The sequence below is a fragment of the Haematobia irritans genome, chromosome 1, assembly GCF_050003625.1.
Source record: "Haematobia irritans isolate KBUSLIRL chromosome 1, ASM5000362v1, whole genome shotgun sequence".
Classification (NCBI taxonomy): Eukaryota; Metazoa; Arthropoda; class Insecta; order Diptera; family Muscidae; genus Haematobia; species Haematobia irritans.
The window spans coordinates 7,160,531-7,176,956 of record NC_134397.1 but is presented as its reverse complement, the minus strand read 5'-3'; the positions used below and the strand labels follow the sequence as shown (position 1 = coordinate 7,176,956).

The 16,426-nt window shown below is 31.3% G+C and overlaps 4 protein-coding genes across 11 annotated transcripts in view; 2 read left to right on the top strand and 2 right to left on the bottom strand.

The window, feature by feature from the left end:
• Window positions 1–1,660: 1,660 nt before the first annotated feature.
• LOC142220134 (meso-2,3-butanediol dehydrogenase-like) lies at window positions 1,661–2,627 on the bottom strand. The gene has a single exon (XM_075289094.1). It carries the CDS (start codon window positions 2,525–2,527, stop codon window positions 1,754–1,756), a length of 774 nt encoding a protein of 257 aa, XP_075145209.1. The 5' UTR covers window positions 2,528–2,627; the 3' UTR covers window positions 1,661–1,753.
• A 456-nt stretch (window positions 2,628–3,083) lies between these two features.
• LOC142220135 (putative oxidoreductase TM_0325) lies at window positions 3,084–3,953 on the top strand. Its single transcript, XM_075289095.1, has one exon. It carries the CDS (start codon window positions 3,141–3,143, stop codon window positions 3,903–3,905), a length of 765 nt encoding a protein of 254 aa, XP_075145210.1. The 5' UTR covers window positions 3,084–3,140; the 3' UTR covers window positions 3,906–3,953.
• A 1,004-nt stretch (window positions 3,954–4,957) lies between these two features.
• LOC142220133 (putative oxidoreductase TM_0325) lies at window positions 4,958–6,066 on the top strand. Its single transcript, XM_075289093.1, has one exon. The coding sequence runs from the start codon at window positions 5,105–5,107 to the stop codon at window positions 5,876–5,878; it is 774 nt and encodes a 257-aa protein (XP_075145208.1). The 5' UTR covers window positions 4,958–5,104; the 3' UTR covers window positions 5,879–6,066.
• A 4,012-nt stretch (window positions 6,067–10,078) lies between these two features.
• The window catches only part of tacc (transforming acidic coiled-coil protein), a 49,577-nt gene continuing 43,229 nt past the window's right edge, over window positions 10,079–16,426 (bottom strand). For 4 of the 8 annotated variants that reach the window (XM_075289088.1, XM_075289089.1, XM_075289086.1 and 1 more), the window contains 7 exons: window positions 14,600–15,039; window positions 14,413–14,495; window positions 14,261–14,332; window positions 11,984–12,088; window positions 11,758–11,919; window positions 11,530–11,679; window positions 10,079–10,790 (listed from right to left, as the gene is read on the bottom strand). In XM_075289088.1, the coding sequence (XP_075145203.1) occupies window positions 10,607–10,790; window positions 11,530–11,679; window positions 11,758–11,919; window positions 11,984–12,088; window positions 14,261–14,332; window positions 14,413–14,495; window positions 14,600–15,039 (1,196 nt within the window). In that variant the 3' untranslated portion in view covers window positions 10,079–10,606. The remainder of the gene's footprint in view (window positions 10,791–11,529; window positions 11,680–11,757; window positions 11,920–11,983; window positions 12,089–14,260; window positions 14,333–14,412; window positions 14,496–14,599; window positions 15,040–16,426) is intronic. The other 4 variants (XM_075289087.1, XM_075289090.1, XM_075289091.1 and 1 more) reach the window with 1 other exon arrangement.

Genomic DNA, 16,426 nt, shown 5'->3' with positions numbered 1-16,426 from the left:
CAGTCAGGAGACTACTCATTAGGCTCGAAATCTATTAACCCTTTCACTACCGAAATAAACCTAATGATAAAAACTTTTATTTTTCTTCTGTTTTTACTTATACTAACAGCATGTAGAACAAAAATTGTCATTTTGAAAACCTACCTCAATTACTTCAAGAGCTATATGAGCTTGTTCAGAAAATTTGATTCTTGAATTGTGACCAAATGGCCTTACGAAAATAAGCGCTACTTGGCCTATAATATCTTTCAAAGTGTGAGAGAAATTATAAAAAAGACTCCGTAAAAGTATCAGGTATAGTTTTTGTATAAATGTCCATTTACTAGAAACATACAGTACAAAAATTGTCTCAAATTTTCGTATTTTTCGTTTATTGTTAAAGAAGTGTATAAAAATGTATTTTAGACATCACCAATGTGGATATAATATTTATAGCTTGTTTAGATTAAATCCTCTACTTTAAAATAACATCGGGAAATAAATCGAAACTAAAATAGAATTTGGTGTCTTTCGAATGTCCTTCTAAGTGGACATCGGTAGTGAAAGTATTAAAAGTGGATTTGAAATGCCTTATAAGGCAAATTACAGTTGAAAGTGGATGTGTAATCTGAATGAGGTATAATTCTAAATATTATTTTTTATTATTATTATCTTTATTTGTAATTTGAAGCCTTAAAGGCCAATTGAGGTAAATTACAATTAATCTACTAAAGAATAACTCCTCGAAACAAAGTTTTACTTATAATCTAAGATGGTTAAAGGTATGGAATTAAAGTTATCACAAATATAAACTTCTTAAGTCTAAAGAAAAAAAATATAAAATTTTATAATTTTCAATAAAAAAACTACTCTTGCAATTATTATTAATATTTTTTTTATTGTTATTATTATTTTTATTTTTTTGTTTTTTTTTCGTTTTCTTTTAAATCAATATTACTATTGCGAATAAATATATATATTTAAAGTTTTTATTGTCGTCTTCAGTGACACCTACTCTTAAGTACAATATGGTTTTATTTTTGGTATTTTTTTATTATTATTTTTTTATTATTATTTTTTTTTTTTTATCCTATTAAAAAATAGCATTATGATAATCAGATTATAGTGACTAGGATTTTATATATATAAATATGGTATATTTTAGTCCAAATCTTGACAGTATTGCAGAAGATGCTTGCGGTATGTAGCATTTGTACTATTAAATAAATAAATATTGTGTGAGTAAAAATTCTATTTCGTGAATCTGAAATTTCATTTAGTTGCATCCCCTTCAAAACTGATTTTTCTAGTACCTCAAATTTCTTATGCACAAATCTGTTAACCTGCGTTAAATTCATGCCTTTTCTAGTAACATGTCGGCTTAAAATCTTAAAAATGGATATTTCAAGAATTGTATAAAAGTTATATTAGAAACCAAATATTTCTGCCATATTCATATACATTGAATTTGTAGTGAAACACCCTAATGTAATATATAACAATAAAATTCCATATAGTATTAAAAGCTTTCTATGTCCATTATCAATTGATGCAGGAAAAAATTGAAATGTTTGAAGATCATACGCATCTGGGTTTATGTTTTTGTGAAATTCTTTTCTGTTCTAATTTAATTTATTACAAGCATTATGAGGTAACCATTATATTTAAACAAATTATGCAATTGCTTTGAATTTCTATCACATTTATTGAGAGTATTTGCTGTTAATCCCTTAATGACATAGATATGATGTATATGCATGAGAAGTATACTTCCTTATCGGGGACACATGGCATGACGACCACCATCTACAGGCAAACTGGCTCCAGTAATAAAACTTGCTTTTTCACTAGCCAAGAACGCAATAGCAGCTGTTACTTCTTCTACTTGTCCAGGTCGTCCCAATGCATGCGTGCTTCTAGAGTGTTCCAAAAATTTCGCATATGTTGCTTCATCCATACCGCCTCTTTTGTGAATTTCCGTAATTATTACACCAGGATTTACAGAGTTACAGCGTACACCCTTCAAGGCCAACTCCAGGGCAACACAACGAGTAAATTGATCAACAGCTGCCTTGGACACATTATAGGCTAAGACACCAGGAAATGAACGTATACCATTGACACTGGAAACATTGACTATGGATCCTTTGGTTTTAATTAATTCTGGCACAGCTAGCATAGTCAACTGATATACAGCTCGTATATTGGTGTTCATTACACGATCATATTGTTCCAACGATGTGTTTTCAATGGTTCCAGTTTCAAGAACGCCAGCATTATTGACTAGAACATTAATTTTTCCATACTTGGATAGAGTTTCTTGGACTATGCGTTCCACATCTTTTTCGTTGGCCATGTCGGCTTTAATTTCAAGTGGGTTCTTTCCAGTTAATGCCAAAATTTTATTGGAGGTCTCTTTTAATTTGTCGACATTTCTTCCAACGATAGTTAATTGGCTACATCCTAGTTCCGCAAAATGGACAGCAGCAGCAGCGCCTATTCCCGAACTAGCTCCCGTTACAATTACGACTTTGTCAGAAAAATCCATTTGATGGTGTAATAGTCTCAACGTTTCGAAAGTAATTGATGAATTACTGGAATAATCTGTTTCTCCTCACAAGATTCATAGATATATGTATGGATGTGTATATTTTGATTAGAATAATTCGATGAGAATTGGTCGATAACATTATCGATTATAAAGATCGGTCGAAAGCGAGGAACCCAAATGAAAAAAAACAACAGTTGATATTGAATTGTTTGAGAGCATGATGATTATGGCGTATACTTATTGGAGAATACGTATGATTTACAAAATATGTATAAATATTAATCATACGCTATATCGGACAATAATTAATATATCTTTGGCCAATAGTTTCATATCAACGCTTCGTTAACATCATTTTGCTTTGTAAATTACAATTTAGATCAGAATACATGATTTAATTATAGAAATATTAATCATATACCTAGATCAAATTGAGAATAAATAAATAGGTGTAAAATAATTCAACTAGTGATTAAGAATGCCACCGCGCCATCTTGAGTATTGTTCACACACTATATATTCAATGTCAATAATTCAACATACGCACGCACACATATACATATAGAAGGTGTTGTCACACTTTTTGTTTTTCTTTTCTATTCAAATAACAATGAATTTCTCTGGAAAAGTGGTCCTTATAACTGGAGCCAGCTCGGGTATTGGAGCAGCAACTGCCCAAGAATTCGCCAAACTTGGAGCTCGTGTGGTACTAGTGGGACGTAATGTGGATAAACTGAAGGAAACTGCAGAAAAATGTGTTAACTCTGACATCCACTTACAATTGCCGGCTGATATGACTAAGGAACAAGACGTGGAAAGAATTTTAAAAGAGACCATAGACAAATTTCAACAATTGGATGTTTTAGTTAACGCTGCTGGTATAATAGAGAATGGAAGTATTGAAAATACCTCGTTGGAGCAATTCGATCGGGTTATGAATACAAATATGCGTTCTCTGTATTATCTCACTATGTTGGCTGTCCCAGAACTGAAAAAGACCAAAGGCAACATTGTCAATATCTCAAGTGTATGCGGTCTTCGTTCGTTTCCAAATGTCTTGGCTTATAACATTTCCAAATCAGCTGTGGACCAGTTTACTCGTTGCGTTGCCTTGGAATTAGCATTGTCGGGTGTACGCTGTAATTCCGTGAATCCTGGTGTTATTGTTACGGAACTACACAAACGTGGTGGAATGGATGAGGAAGCCTATCAAAAGTTTTTGGAACATTGTAAAGCAACCCATGCTTTGGGCAGAGCTGGTCAAGTGGATGAAGTGTCGCATGTTATCTGTTTTTTGGCCAGCGATATGGCGAGTTTTATTACAGGTGTTAATATGCCTGTAGATGGAGGTCGCCATGCCATGTGCCCTAGATAAAAGCCTAGTTGTCTTTTAAAGATTTGTAAATACAAAATTAAAAACACATTTCATGATCAAAATCTTTTAATTTACATCATTATGGTCTAAAGGGGAAGTGCGTATATCAACTATTAATTAAAATAGTATAAATAATAGAATATCAATAGCACCAATATTTTATTTGTCAATATTTTATTTGACAGAAAAATAGCACCAATACTACTTATAATAAAATCGTCCCTAAAAGTAGGATTTCATATTGGCGCATAATGGATAATAAATAAATGAAATATTTCCATTTCATCCAACTTTAAACCTCAGTCAATTTCCTACAAACTTTATGACAAAATTGAAGATACAGTTTGTCAAGTAAGTGTTTTGACAATGGGATAAAAATTATGTTTTGTTCTTTACTTAGGCTATAGTCATGTAATACATTTTTTATTTGGCCTCATTGGCTTTGTATTACGAAATAAATGGAAATTGAAATTGAAAATTGAAATTAAATATAATGAAATTTAAAAAAAAATTTTATTATGTATTTTGGAAAGTATACATACGTACACAGAATTAAAAATTTAATAAAATATTTAAAAAAAATATTCTTGACAGACTGTATATGCACTCTAAAATAGCAGTAATACTTTGGATGAAAAATAGCAGTCTGTGTTTGCTATAAATAACCATTTATCTCTCAGTGTATTTACTGCCTGTTGATTAAATTCAAAATTGTCGCAATACAATTCGTTTGTGTGGTGAGAATCTAAAACAAGTCAATATACTTTTGCAGAAAGGTTATACTATTTGCTATGTACTTATCCTTTAAATTTAGAATCGAACAATCCGTTCGCCATAAAAGTTCTACCAAAAAGTATTTAATATATGCATCTAAATAGGGTTCCGTGGCAAATTGTTTGCCTTGCAAATCTTATTCTATTTACTCTAAACTCTTACAGTAGGGTACTAGCGAGTGTAGATATATAAACACGAAAGAAAGAAAAAGGCATAGAAATAGGTACTAACAAAACAAAACGAAATTGCAAACCGAAGATAAGAAGGGCAATGCAAAATACAAATCAGACGATCTCTACCTCTAATTATTACCATTTGTGCCGAGAGCCGGGAAGAGACATAACAAATAAATTAGCTAAATATTACGCAATTCTCGAATAAACGAATTTCGGAAGTTTGGAATATTCTTTCTAATCGGAGATAAAATGAACTTTGCTGGCAAAGTGGTTCTCATTACAGGTGCTTCATCTGGTATTGGAGCGGCTGCCGCGGTAAAATTTGCCCAATTGGGAGCCGTGCTGGCACTAAATGGAAGAAATGTGGAGAATTTGGAAAAGGTAGCGAAATTGTGTGCTGCCCAAGGAAATAAACAAACGCCTCAACTTGTTGTGGGTGACATTTCGAAAGAAGCCGACACCGAACGCGTTTGGCAAGAAACTTTAAAGATACAACAAAAACTCGATGTTTTAGTAAACAATGCCGGCATCATAGAGACTGGAACTATTGAAAATACCAGTCTTGAGCAATATGATCGTGTAATGAATACAAATCTCAGATCCATTTATCATTTGACCATGTTGGCTGTTCCGGAACTGATTAAGACAAAAGGTAACATTGTTAATGTCTCCAGTGTAAATGGCATACGTTCTTTTCCCGGTGTTTTGGCCTATAATATATCCAAAATGGGTGTGGATCAGTTTACTCGTTGTGTTGCTTTGGAATTGGCTGCAAAGGGTGTACGTGTTAATTGTGTAAATCCTGGTGTCACTGTGACAAATCTTCATAAGCGTGGTGGAATGGATCCAGAGACTTATGCAAAATTTTTGGAGCATTCTAAGACAACTCATGCTTTAGGTCGTCCAGGCACAGCTGATGAGGTGGCCAATGCTATTTGTTTCTTGGCCAGCGATTTAGCTACATTTAGCACTGGTGTTAGCTTGGCCGTTGATGGAGGTCGTCATGCCATGTGTCCCAGATAAACAGCACAATTTGTGAATAAAAATTCCCAATAACCAAAAAATTTTTATCTTCGAGAAGTAGTGAAGTGATTCAAAAAAATGTCTTCCTATCGAATTTTTAATCATGGTCTGTATTGCATTTGTTATATATTTGATGAATTGCCATAAAAGGTGTATTACTATACTTTAATAAATTACATATTAATGGCCGCTTTTGATTTTTATTTTATTTGAGAAGATTATTCGTAAACATGAAACTGAGACATCGTATCATTGAAAATAGGTCAGCATTAATTGTTAACAAAAGGTGAAGCCATCATCTGTCGACTTGTGGATTTGTTAGTCCCAGACAAACAAAGACGTCTTAACCAAATTTTAAAAATACTCTAGGTAACATTTTAGAACTTAAAAACTTTGGGAATTTTTGTCCGCAAACAAACTTTTTGCTATGAGTGTTGTTTCTAGCTTTGTATAACAACTTACTGAATATATAGAAATGCGATTACCACTTACCAAATAGTACTTTAATAAATTTATTTTTTTTTTCGAATAAAAGAAAACTATTTTATGTCGTATATAATGTTATAATATTTATTTTATTTAGTATTCTTTTTTCATTTTTTCCATTTCATTTAAGGGGCTACATTTTCTCCTGCCCCTATATTTCATATTCTTTTTCTCACTTCTAGTTATATTCATATTTTGTTTTGATCTTTTAACTAACTCAATCTCGTCTCTATAAAAATTATATGTCGATATTTATGGTCATATTTTCATAGATGCATTATCCACATGTTCACTTGCATTGTTGACCTTACAATTGTTAATAACAATAGTAATATTATTATTACAATATGATTTTAAGAAATTAAATTAATACATATTTTTTCATATATGCCTGTGTTTGTTTGTATGTGTACGATTCGCATTAACAATAAATATCATTAAAAAAATCCAATTCTATTACATACTTATTATTTAAATATATTTTCTATATGAATGCATTTATGTTTATGTAGGCCTAGTTATATATTACAAGTACAAAACCAAGCTGGAAATAAAGAATTGTTTCCACTATTGTTTTGTTTTCATTCCCCTATATTGGATAATTTGTTCTATGAAGCAAGTTTCTGTGCTGGGAACCCTTTTTAGGCTTTGAGAATCAATTTAGATCAAAGCGATTGTAATTTACAAAGAATAATAAAGTATTGGAGTTACTTAATAGGAAATATATGTGTATGAATGCATGTATTAGGATTTATACCGTGTTTAACAGGTGTAGTAGAAAGAGTAGATGTTAAATGTTAGTGAACTTTAGAGTACGACCGATTAGCATTGACACTTCGGTACAGATTTGATATTCGGGAAAGTGTTCGCAAATTGAAATTCAAAACTAAAATGTAGCAGTACCAAAAACAATTTCTTTGCCAATAGGTCCGAAGAACCCCGTTAAAATATTAACTATTAGTTTTTGATTATCACCCAATATAAAATGATTCAAGAAATTTTTATAAATTGTGAAAAGTTGGCCAAAACTTGTTGTAAGAGGGGACAAAGATTAAACAATATTCGGCCAGTTTTGCTAAATGTATTTTTAAGTTTCGGTTATAAAAGTTTCTGCCCCATACGATTCGGTCGAACTCTGTCAGTACACCATGTTGCTTTGTTACGTTTGAATTTTGTTTCGAACATTACTATGTATATGAATGAATATGGTACGGGAGCGAGTATGTTTCATTTGTAACTTTAACAGGGAGGTGTTTATTTCTCTTTGAGATTTTGTTTTCGTTTAATACCTGCTTTTAATGAAATCTGCGTATTGAATTAATTTTTTAGTTTAATGGTTTTGGTTAACAATTTTTACATTTTCCCATCCAAGAGAATTTATAGATGAAGTGTAAGACGATTAACAGAACGCAACTGAAGAAACCGTCTGAGTCGACCAGTTTCCAATTTAGATGTATGGCGCTTTTGAAATTATAAAAGAATACTTTGTACCAAAAATTTCTTAAAATATGTACACCAATATTCCCTATAGGTCAATCCATTTCTCAGCTATATTGATAGCAGTGTGGTATATCTCATGGCTACTAAACTTGCATCTCTCGACCCAGAAACTGATTAACCTTAGCGCACAAATTAACAATAACGGTCGTTGACGATATGATAAATTTGGTGTCAGAATCTTGAAGGTAGCACATAATATTTAACTAATCATTAATAAAGACAAACATATATAATTTGGTTTCCATTAAAACATAAAATTTACAAAAAAAAAAAAAATGAAGTCAAGATTTTACACACAGCAATTCCAAATATTTGTCATTTTTTAAAATCAAAAAAATCTCTTGAAATTGCCAGCGAAATGCAGAGAATTATCGAACCTTCATTTTTTTATACCATCATAATGGTATTATAACAAAAATGAAAGCGAAATTCTATGGAAAATATATGTATGAAGGAAAGAAAACGCAATCAACACAATAAATTACACAATTTAAAAATGGCGTGCATATAATTGGTCTCTCTTTTGTCGCTGACAAAAGGAGAAACAAAGGTAGTGGAGAAAGTTATCGTTTATGATGGAAAATTTTCACGATATGCATTTCAAATTAACTTGAAATAAAAAAGTTATACAATCATATTAAATAAATATAAAAAATAAAAAATAGTAGAAATAGAATTCAGTGAAATCCATGACTAAGGACTGCATTTCAGTTAACATAGTCGTTTAGTATATAAGTTTGACGTATTTGTTTTTTCTCGCAAAATTGCGTATCCTGTATCTACCAAATTCAAATGTTTTAAAGAAAAGTAATACCGTAAAGAAGAAATATCAAAATAATTTGGTTTCCATGAATCTGCAATGCTTGTCTAAGGTCAATTTTTTATCTTTGATCTAGGAAACTATTCCAAAACCTTTTTTTTTGGTCAACAAATTGTTATTTTATCAATATTGCTGTTTTTTGAAACCACCTTTAACACAAAATAGTCATTTGATTTTCAGTACATTACATTCAAGAGTCCATTTTATTGTATTCTTAAATATTTCAATTTTTCATTTTTTATTTAGTTAGTATGATGTGTTTAGTAATATTGTTTTAAATATATTTATTTGATTACAATACACAACTGCAGGAAAATCATAACTATAAGTTAAAAAAATAAATTAATGAAAAAGTTATACAGAGGAAAAAAAACATGTACTATAACAATTTTAATTTTAAAACAATGCTCATAAATTGGTCGTCTTTTATATCATGGAGATCAAAAAACAACTTATCAATTTAATGAAATTTCCTTTTCTGTTAAAAAGTCTCCGGTTTTTGGGCTCCGCAAAATAGATCCCCAAGAAAAACCTTAAAAAATTATCTGTCATGTTCCTCGAATGCAATTTAGAAAATTGTCCTACTATAATAATAATTTGTTTTTGCAGTTATCTTCTTCCTGGTAAAAATAATTTACGTATGTGTTTAATTATTTCACATATGTACAAATACCCCAAGGGAATAAGTACACAAATGTGCAAATAAATATAATTTATTTCCAAGTAATGTAATATATATGGGTTGGCCCGATTTAGCCAATGTTGGATGTTGTTCATAGTAAAAAGTCCTCAAGCTCGGTCGTAAGCTGGTTATTTTCGTAGCCATTCAGCCTAGCAAAATACAGCTTCTAACTCTAAATTGAACATGACTAAAAATTGATCTGTACTGAACCACTAATATTTCTTTTTATTACAATACATGATCGGTTGTGACTTTATATCTTCATGAGAAATTTGTTTTCAGTAGAAGGACCAATTTCATCATACTTTTATTATTTCGTCATTTTTAGGAATTATTTAATTTTAGAACTGTATTTCACTACTTATTTCTTCTTATTCGGGACGTTATTTCTTAGAGTCCATTTGTGGCCCAAAAGTGGGACAATAGCAAAAAAAATTCAACAGAAGAACTATTTTATTACATTTTCATTTGAATATGACTGAGTATTTGTTTAAAAAAAATAACGAGATAATCATGCTTGGCAAAATTTCTAACCCATAATATTGATCAGTAATGAAAATAGCATAATTAATAAATATTACAACAAAAATTAATGTTAGAAGTAATGCGAAATATGGAAATACTTGATGCATAACGAAAAGCGTTTTTTGGTAAAACTAAAACAGTATGATTTTATGAAAATCTTCAAATAAAAAAAAATCACACATTATAATTGTGAATGACTGTGTTTCTTTTATTTTCTATTAACCTTCATCTCTTTCTCTCTTGTGTTGTATGAATGTTAATGATTGTTTTTGTTTTATTTTGTATTAGTTTATGTTTTTCTTGTTCATAGTTTTGCTTTGTTTTCTTTTTGTTTTAATATTTTTTACTTACAATAACGTTATATATAATGAGTTTTGCAAACTAAAACATAAGTTTTATCCAATTTAAGCGCCTTCTTTACATCTTTTTTTTATTATTTTTATGAAAACAATAACGAAAGTTTTAAATAAATAAAACAAAAAGTTAAAAAGCTGTTATGTTTTCTGTTCTATGTGCGCTTTAGTTTAGATTTCTTATTTAGTTTTTTTTTCGTTTTAGTTAAATCATAACTTAGGCGACTAAAATACAAATTAGAAAACATTAAATAAATTAATTAGTATTATGTAAAAAAATATCATCGCTCATTAACATTTCTGTCTTGGAGTAGGCTCAATTAAATAGAAATCGAATCCTAAAAAAATCTGGATTCTTCCCTTTAACTTCCTTGGCCCGATATTAATTCATCACATATCTTAACCAGCTCTGCGTTCTCTTTAGACTTTTGAGCAAGTTGCTCGCTCATGGATGATCGCGCTATTTCTTCTTTTTTAAGTAAGGCTTTTAGTTTGGTTATTTCCATTGTATGCTCTCGTGTGAGAGTTTCAAGTTTTTTGTTGGCTCTGAAAAAAATGGGCAAAAAATAGATGTGCAATAAGTATAAAAATGTCGAAAGTTTATATTAAATTTAATTATTTCCTTTCAAAATTAACATTTAATACAACTAAGAAAACTATTCTAAGTTTTATTTTTATCTGCGCTGGACACTATGATTTTCATTAGATGACGGTTTTGACGAAGATCAAGAAAATAAGGAACTTTATCAATATTATCCTCACATATACTAATTTCCGGATTTGAGATAAATGTGGAATCTGTTATTACAAAGGACTATTTCCCGATTTTATTCCATATTATCTTGAGAGCACTTTTATCTGAATAGCCTGAATTTTTGAAATCTGGTATTCTTCTAAGCCATAAATATTATTGGCCAATAGGCTTTTGTATTATAATGAATAAATAAATAAAAAAAATAAGGGAGCCACCGTAGTGCAATGGCTAGCATACCCACAAACTTACACATATTAATCATCTGTTGCACATTTATTTGTGACTGGGATGCAATTGATTTAGGTAAATTATTTCCAGGACACCTTTTTATGGATATAAAAACGCACCAGATAAATTTTAATATATAATTCGTTTTCCTATCCTTATACGTATATCAAATATTAAGAAAAATTTTTTTTCAAGCCTAACACAGATATCAATTTTTCAATAAGTTTGATATTTGAAAACCATTATGGCAGAATAATAGGAACGTAATGGTAACTATAGAAACTTGTTTAAGACTAAGCTTACATTTCCAATTGCTGCATTGCATGATTTTTCATTTTATCATATCTTTGCTCTTGTAACCGCAGATTTTCTGCATTTTTACGATTTTCCGCTATTAGGCTTTCTTCGTTTCCTTTCAGTTGGCAGGTCATTTCTTTGCTCTTTTCATATTTTCTGCAAAATTAATAAGTTCAAATTAATACATGGAATTAAGCCACTATAATAAAATATCAGTGGAAATAATTTACTTACACATGCAAATCCGAAAATGTTGTTTCCAGCGATGTTAAGTGATGATAATTTGAATCACGATCAGCCTTCACTTCCGCCATTTGCTTTTCATAATTTTGTATTAATTGTTCCTTTTCGGCAATTAATTCAGCTATGGCTTTTTCATATGCTTCAATTACCCCACTGCAATAATTAAAGAAAATATAAATGGAATGTTAAACCATGTTCTTAATATCAAAAAACTTACTTCATTTTCGCTACTGTTTTGTCTTTTTCTGTAATACGTTTTATTAAAGCTTCCTCCCTTTGTTCAGCTTCTTTGAGTTTCTTCTCAATATCCTCGGTTTTGAGTCTGTTAATTAGAAAATAAAATAATGGATTTGATTTTTTTGGCAATAAAATGAGGAATGCATTAGACAAATCAACAAGTTTTTCAATTTGGAGAATGCAGACAACTTTTGTGATATACCCACATCACAAACGATAACCACATTAAAACCCAATGAGTCATAGGATAACATATCAACAATAAGGTCAATTGGGAAGCACTGTTTCCAATGAATAAATGATGGTAAGAAAAACTGCAAAATGGTTTGATATGAACAAATGGTTTGATATAATTTACCTAACATGGTCGGCAGGCAAGAGCTACATTACAATTTACTTTTTTCCTAAGAAATGTTTTCCTTTTGTGAAATTATTTCGTAAGGACTGATCTGCGTACATCACTGATTTGGAAAATATATCACATACAAATAGAATAGAGTTGATTTCGGTATAACAACACCTTTTGATCGATCAACCAATTTTATTTCTTGGCTATTTAGAACTAAGTTTTGATTTATAAATACACATGGTGTAATGTGTCTTTATTTATTCAATTAAAATCAATCAAGAATGTAAAATAATTTTCTATAACAATTCAAAGGTAATTCGATGCCATCAAATATTTAAACACAAAGGTTACTAAGACACAGGATATATCACATCCTCCTTGCCAATTTGTTTGCCATCATCGGAGAGTAGCGAATAGGTTTGCGTTTAACCCTCTCCGATTTCCTCAAACGTGGTATTGGATTTTCCCTACTATATACAGCGTCACCAACATCTGGAGTGTGGACCTGTTGTGGAATTGGTATTGATTCTGGGTGTTCATTGGTATTATTACTGTCCCTTCCGACAATTGGAGTATCTCTCGAATTAATTGGAGAAGAGTCTCCATCGATCAACAATGGGACAGAATACGTGTTGGTCCCGCCCAGCTTCGACTCACAAGCATCCATTAATAATCGGGCGGCTTGAGACAATTCGGTGAACTCTGACGATACATTTGACCTTTTTATTTGATTTCTGTGTCTTTTAATTAATGCATTATTTCCACTTCTAATCCAATACATTACATGGTGTGTTTTCAAAACCTGCTTTTTTTGTAACAAAAATGTCACATTTTTCCGATTTTTATTGATTTTATTATTTTTTATGTATTTCCTCAGCAGATTCTATTACTTTAATTTTTTTCAAAAAACTTGCCAAAATAAATTGGGATTTTTGGGATGAAAGCGTTCAATTTTGGGGACAAGAGCCCGGAAAATATTGGCAACACTGACCCTACCATCTAGTATTTGCCCTAAGACCTTTTGAACTCTTCGTAATTGTTCAAGGCAATGTTTGTCAACATGTCTCAACTTTTAGAGAGAACATCAAAAATAGTATTCATGGCTCATGTACAGAGAATAAATAACACTATTCACTAATAAAATTCGGAAAGGCTACGGTATATGACACCAGCTAGAACCAAATGGAAATTAAAAAAAATAAACAAAACAATGGCACTCAATAGGCGATGTGTGTGCACGTACACCTACAGTTTGTATAGGTATAAACACCAAATACCCAGGGCAATAACAAACAAACGAACTTATGAGGGTCGATTGGCCATTTGAATTTCATACAAAAAATTTCTTAATGTAATCAAAGACGCCGCTAATGATTTGTAATCGGCTTTGGGAAGGCTTTCCAATTTTAAGTTTTTCGATGCAGTGAACTAAAACTAAACAACATTACAATTGGCTAAAATATACCAAATAACCTTCGATTTAATTTTTGTTGAAAAATTCTCCTATTCTAAAAAGCTTTGATTTTTATAGCTCGTGGTGGGTTTATTCGGGTAATTGACGCACATGAATGCGTCGCGCGTCAAAAGTTAAAAACAAGCGTATATTAAGAGTAGAAATATCAAAAAATTATCAATGCACAGATTAGACTAATCCATCCTAATAAATTTTTGTTTACATCTATTTGGAGTATGAAAATCGTTCGTCTAAAAAAATTGACATCGGTTATTTTACATACAGGATTATTTCTCCAATGACAAAACTAATGGTGTAAAGTTTTATTGCTTCTGCAGTAAAATTCTACAACTCATGGTAATGACCCAAATGACATCCACCTACCCGCTTCGTTGGGTATGTGGTACAAATAAAGAGCAGCATATTGCGATAATTAAAAATACAAATGTACTTACACTTCGTTTTTGACTTTCTTTTCAAGTTCATCCATTTTGTAGTTGATCTGTTTATCATCGGGTTGTGTGGAACTGAAAGTGCAATAAAATACAAGTTCAGGGTTAAGGCCAAAAAATAACACATATAAATTGCAAAAGCAAATTGAACTTACTTGGAATTTTCAAATGTTTTATTGCAATCGTTATTATCTAGACTCATATCCTTAATCACGTCGACACTCATTGTGGCATTCTTCTGTGGAAGGGATGGAATAAAAGAAGAGAAAATAATCAAATTGTCAATAAAATCCATAAATCTCAATTATATAGGGAGCCAATTTTCCATTTGGTCATTCTTACTTTATGTCCTAGTTGTGGTAATTGACGTTTAATTTGTTGACTATGTTGCTGCTGCTGAGAGAATTGTTGTTTGACTTCTTGTGAACGTTCCTTTAGTAATTTGGCACTTGATGATATTGCAGATCCTGCTGCTGTTGACGTTTCCCGGCCACCAACCAGATACGAAGATGTTGTTCTGGCGTTATCTACAACAAATGAACGATTTGTACTTTCGTTATGTTCGTCCTCTTCAATTGTTGGACTTAGACAAGGATTATTATTGAGATTAGTGGGTATTTGTAAGTGCAGTTGTTGTTGTTGTTGCCCTTGTTGTCCTTGATTTACTGGCACTGGAACACCAAGTAGTGGATCGAATTTCAATAGCAATGAACTACGATCCACTGGAGTATTATTATTGCCTTTGGTTAGAAGATAATCGAAATCGGATGGATTCAAAATAACTGAGGGTTAGGACACACAAGAGAGACGATATGTGGAGACACAGATGTGCAATACAAAAGTACACAGAAAAAAAATAGAACAATGATTAGTGAATGCGGTTAAAGAAATAATATTAAATGCAAAATGTTATTTTAAAAGTATGCTAGAATACCATGAGCCTCTTAGAAAACGACACACATTAAGAAAAATCGTTCAACGAATCTTAATTGCCATGCTAATCCTTTGTTATAAGGAGATTAAAGATACAAAAGACAAAGCTTTAACATCTAAACAAAATTTATTCATAAATTAGTGGAAATCAGACAAAATTAATTAAATATACACTCCTTGCCGTTTTTTCCAGTAGAAAATTACAACATTAGTGGATGGTATCAGATTTTGAATATCAAAACTTTGATATTAATAAACAGATATAAACAGAATTAAACAAATATTCCTGCTGAATGGGGGAAAACGACCGTTTTGCCCTGTTGCAGTTTTGGATTTATACGAAATATTGCTATTTTTATGTAACATGTAACAGGCGTATTTGTAACACATAGATGCTGCCATTAGAATAACATCCATGATTTTAGCTAGCCAAAAATGGTTGCATAAGTTGGATAGCTGACAAGTCATATGTTTATAATGGCATGACCTCTACATTTAACGAAAAATTTTTCCCACCTCAGTAAGAGAAAATACGGATGGAAGCCAGACCACCTAGATGAAGCAGCCACTTTTTGATTTCGTCCTCCAAATTTCCAAATAATGATATGACTGTCGATGTTGAACTCTTCTCCTTATTCGTCAATGAAAATTATTCCAATATTGAGACTTGTTTTCTAAACATTTTAAGCCCTTTGAAGTAGTCTCCTTTGTCGTATGATTACTATGTAGCTCATACTCAATGGAACAATGTGAGAGAAAAACGCAAAAGTTGGGAGCGCTGTTTTCAGCACCTAGGTGAAGCGGCCCTCGCTGTAGTCAATGAAAATTATTCCAATATTGGGATTTTTCTATTAAAAATGTATTGATTATGATGTTAAACCCTTTAAAGCAGCAGTGACGTAGTACCTTTTGGCGTGTGATTATTATGTAGCACATACTCAATGGAACAATGTGTGCAAAATTGGGAGCAGTGTTTCAGGGCACTTGGTAATAAACAATTTTTATGGAAACTAGCAAAACAAATCTTTTTTTATATTACAGATATTATCGTTTCTGACTACGATAAACAAAAGGCTAAACAAAATAGAATGGGATAATTTCATGTAAGTAGGTGGGACATCTCTGTCCAATGTAAATACATGTCAGTGGTTAAAACAGAAACAATCGAATAGAGAGTATCTCCAAGATGCGAGAATGCATTCATTATTCATAGAGAGTAACAGCACATGACAAACT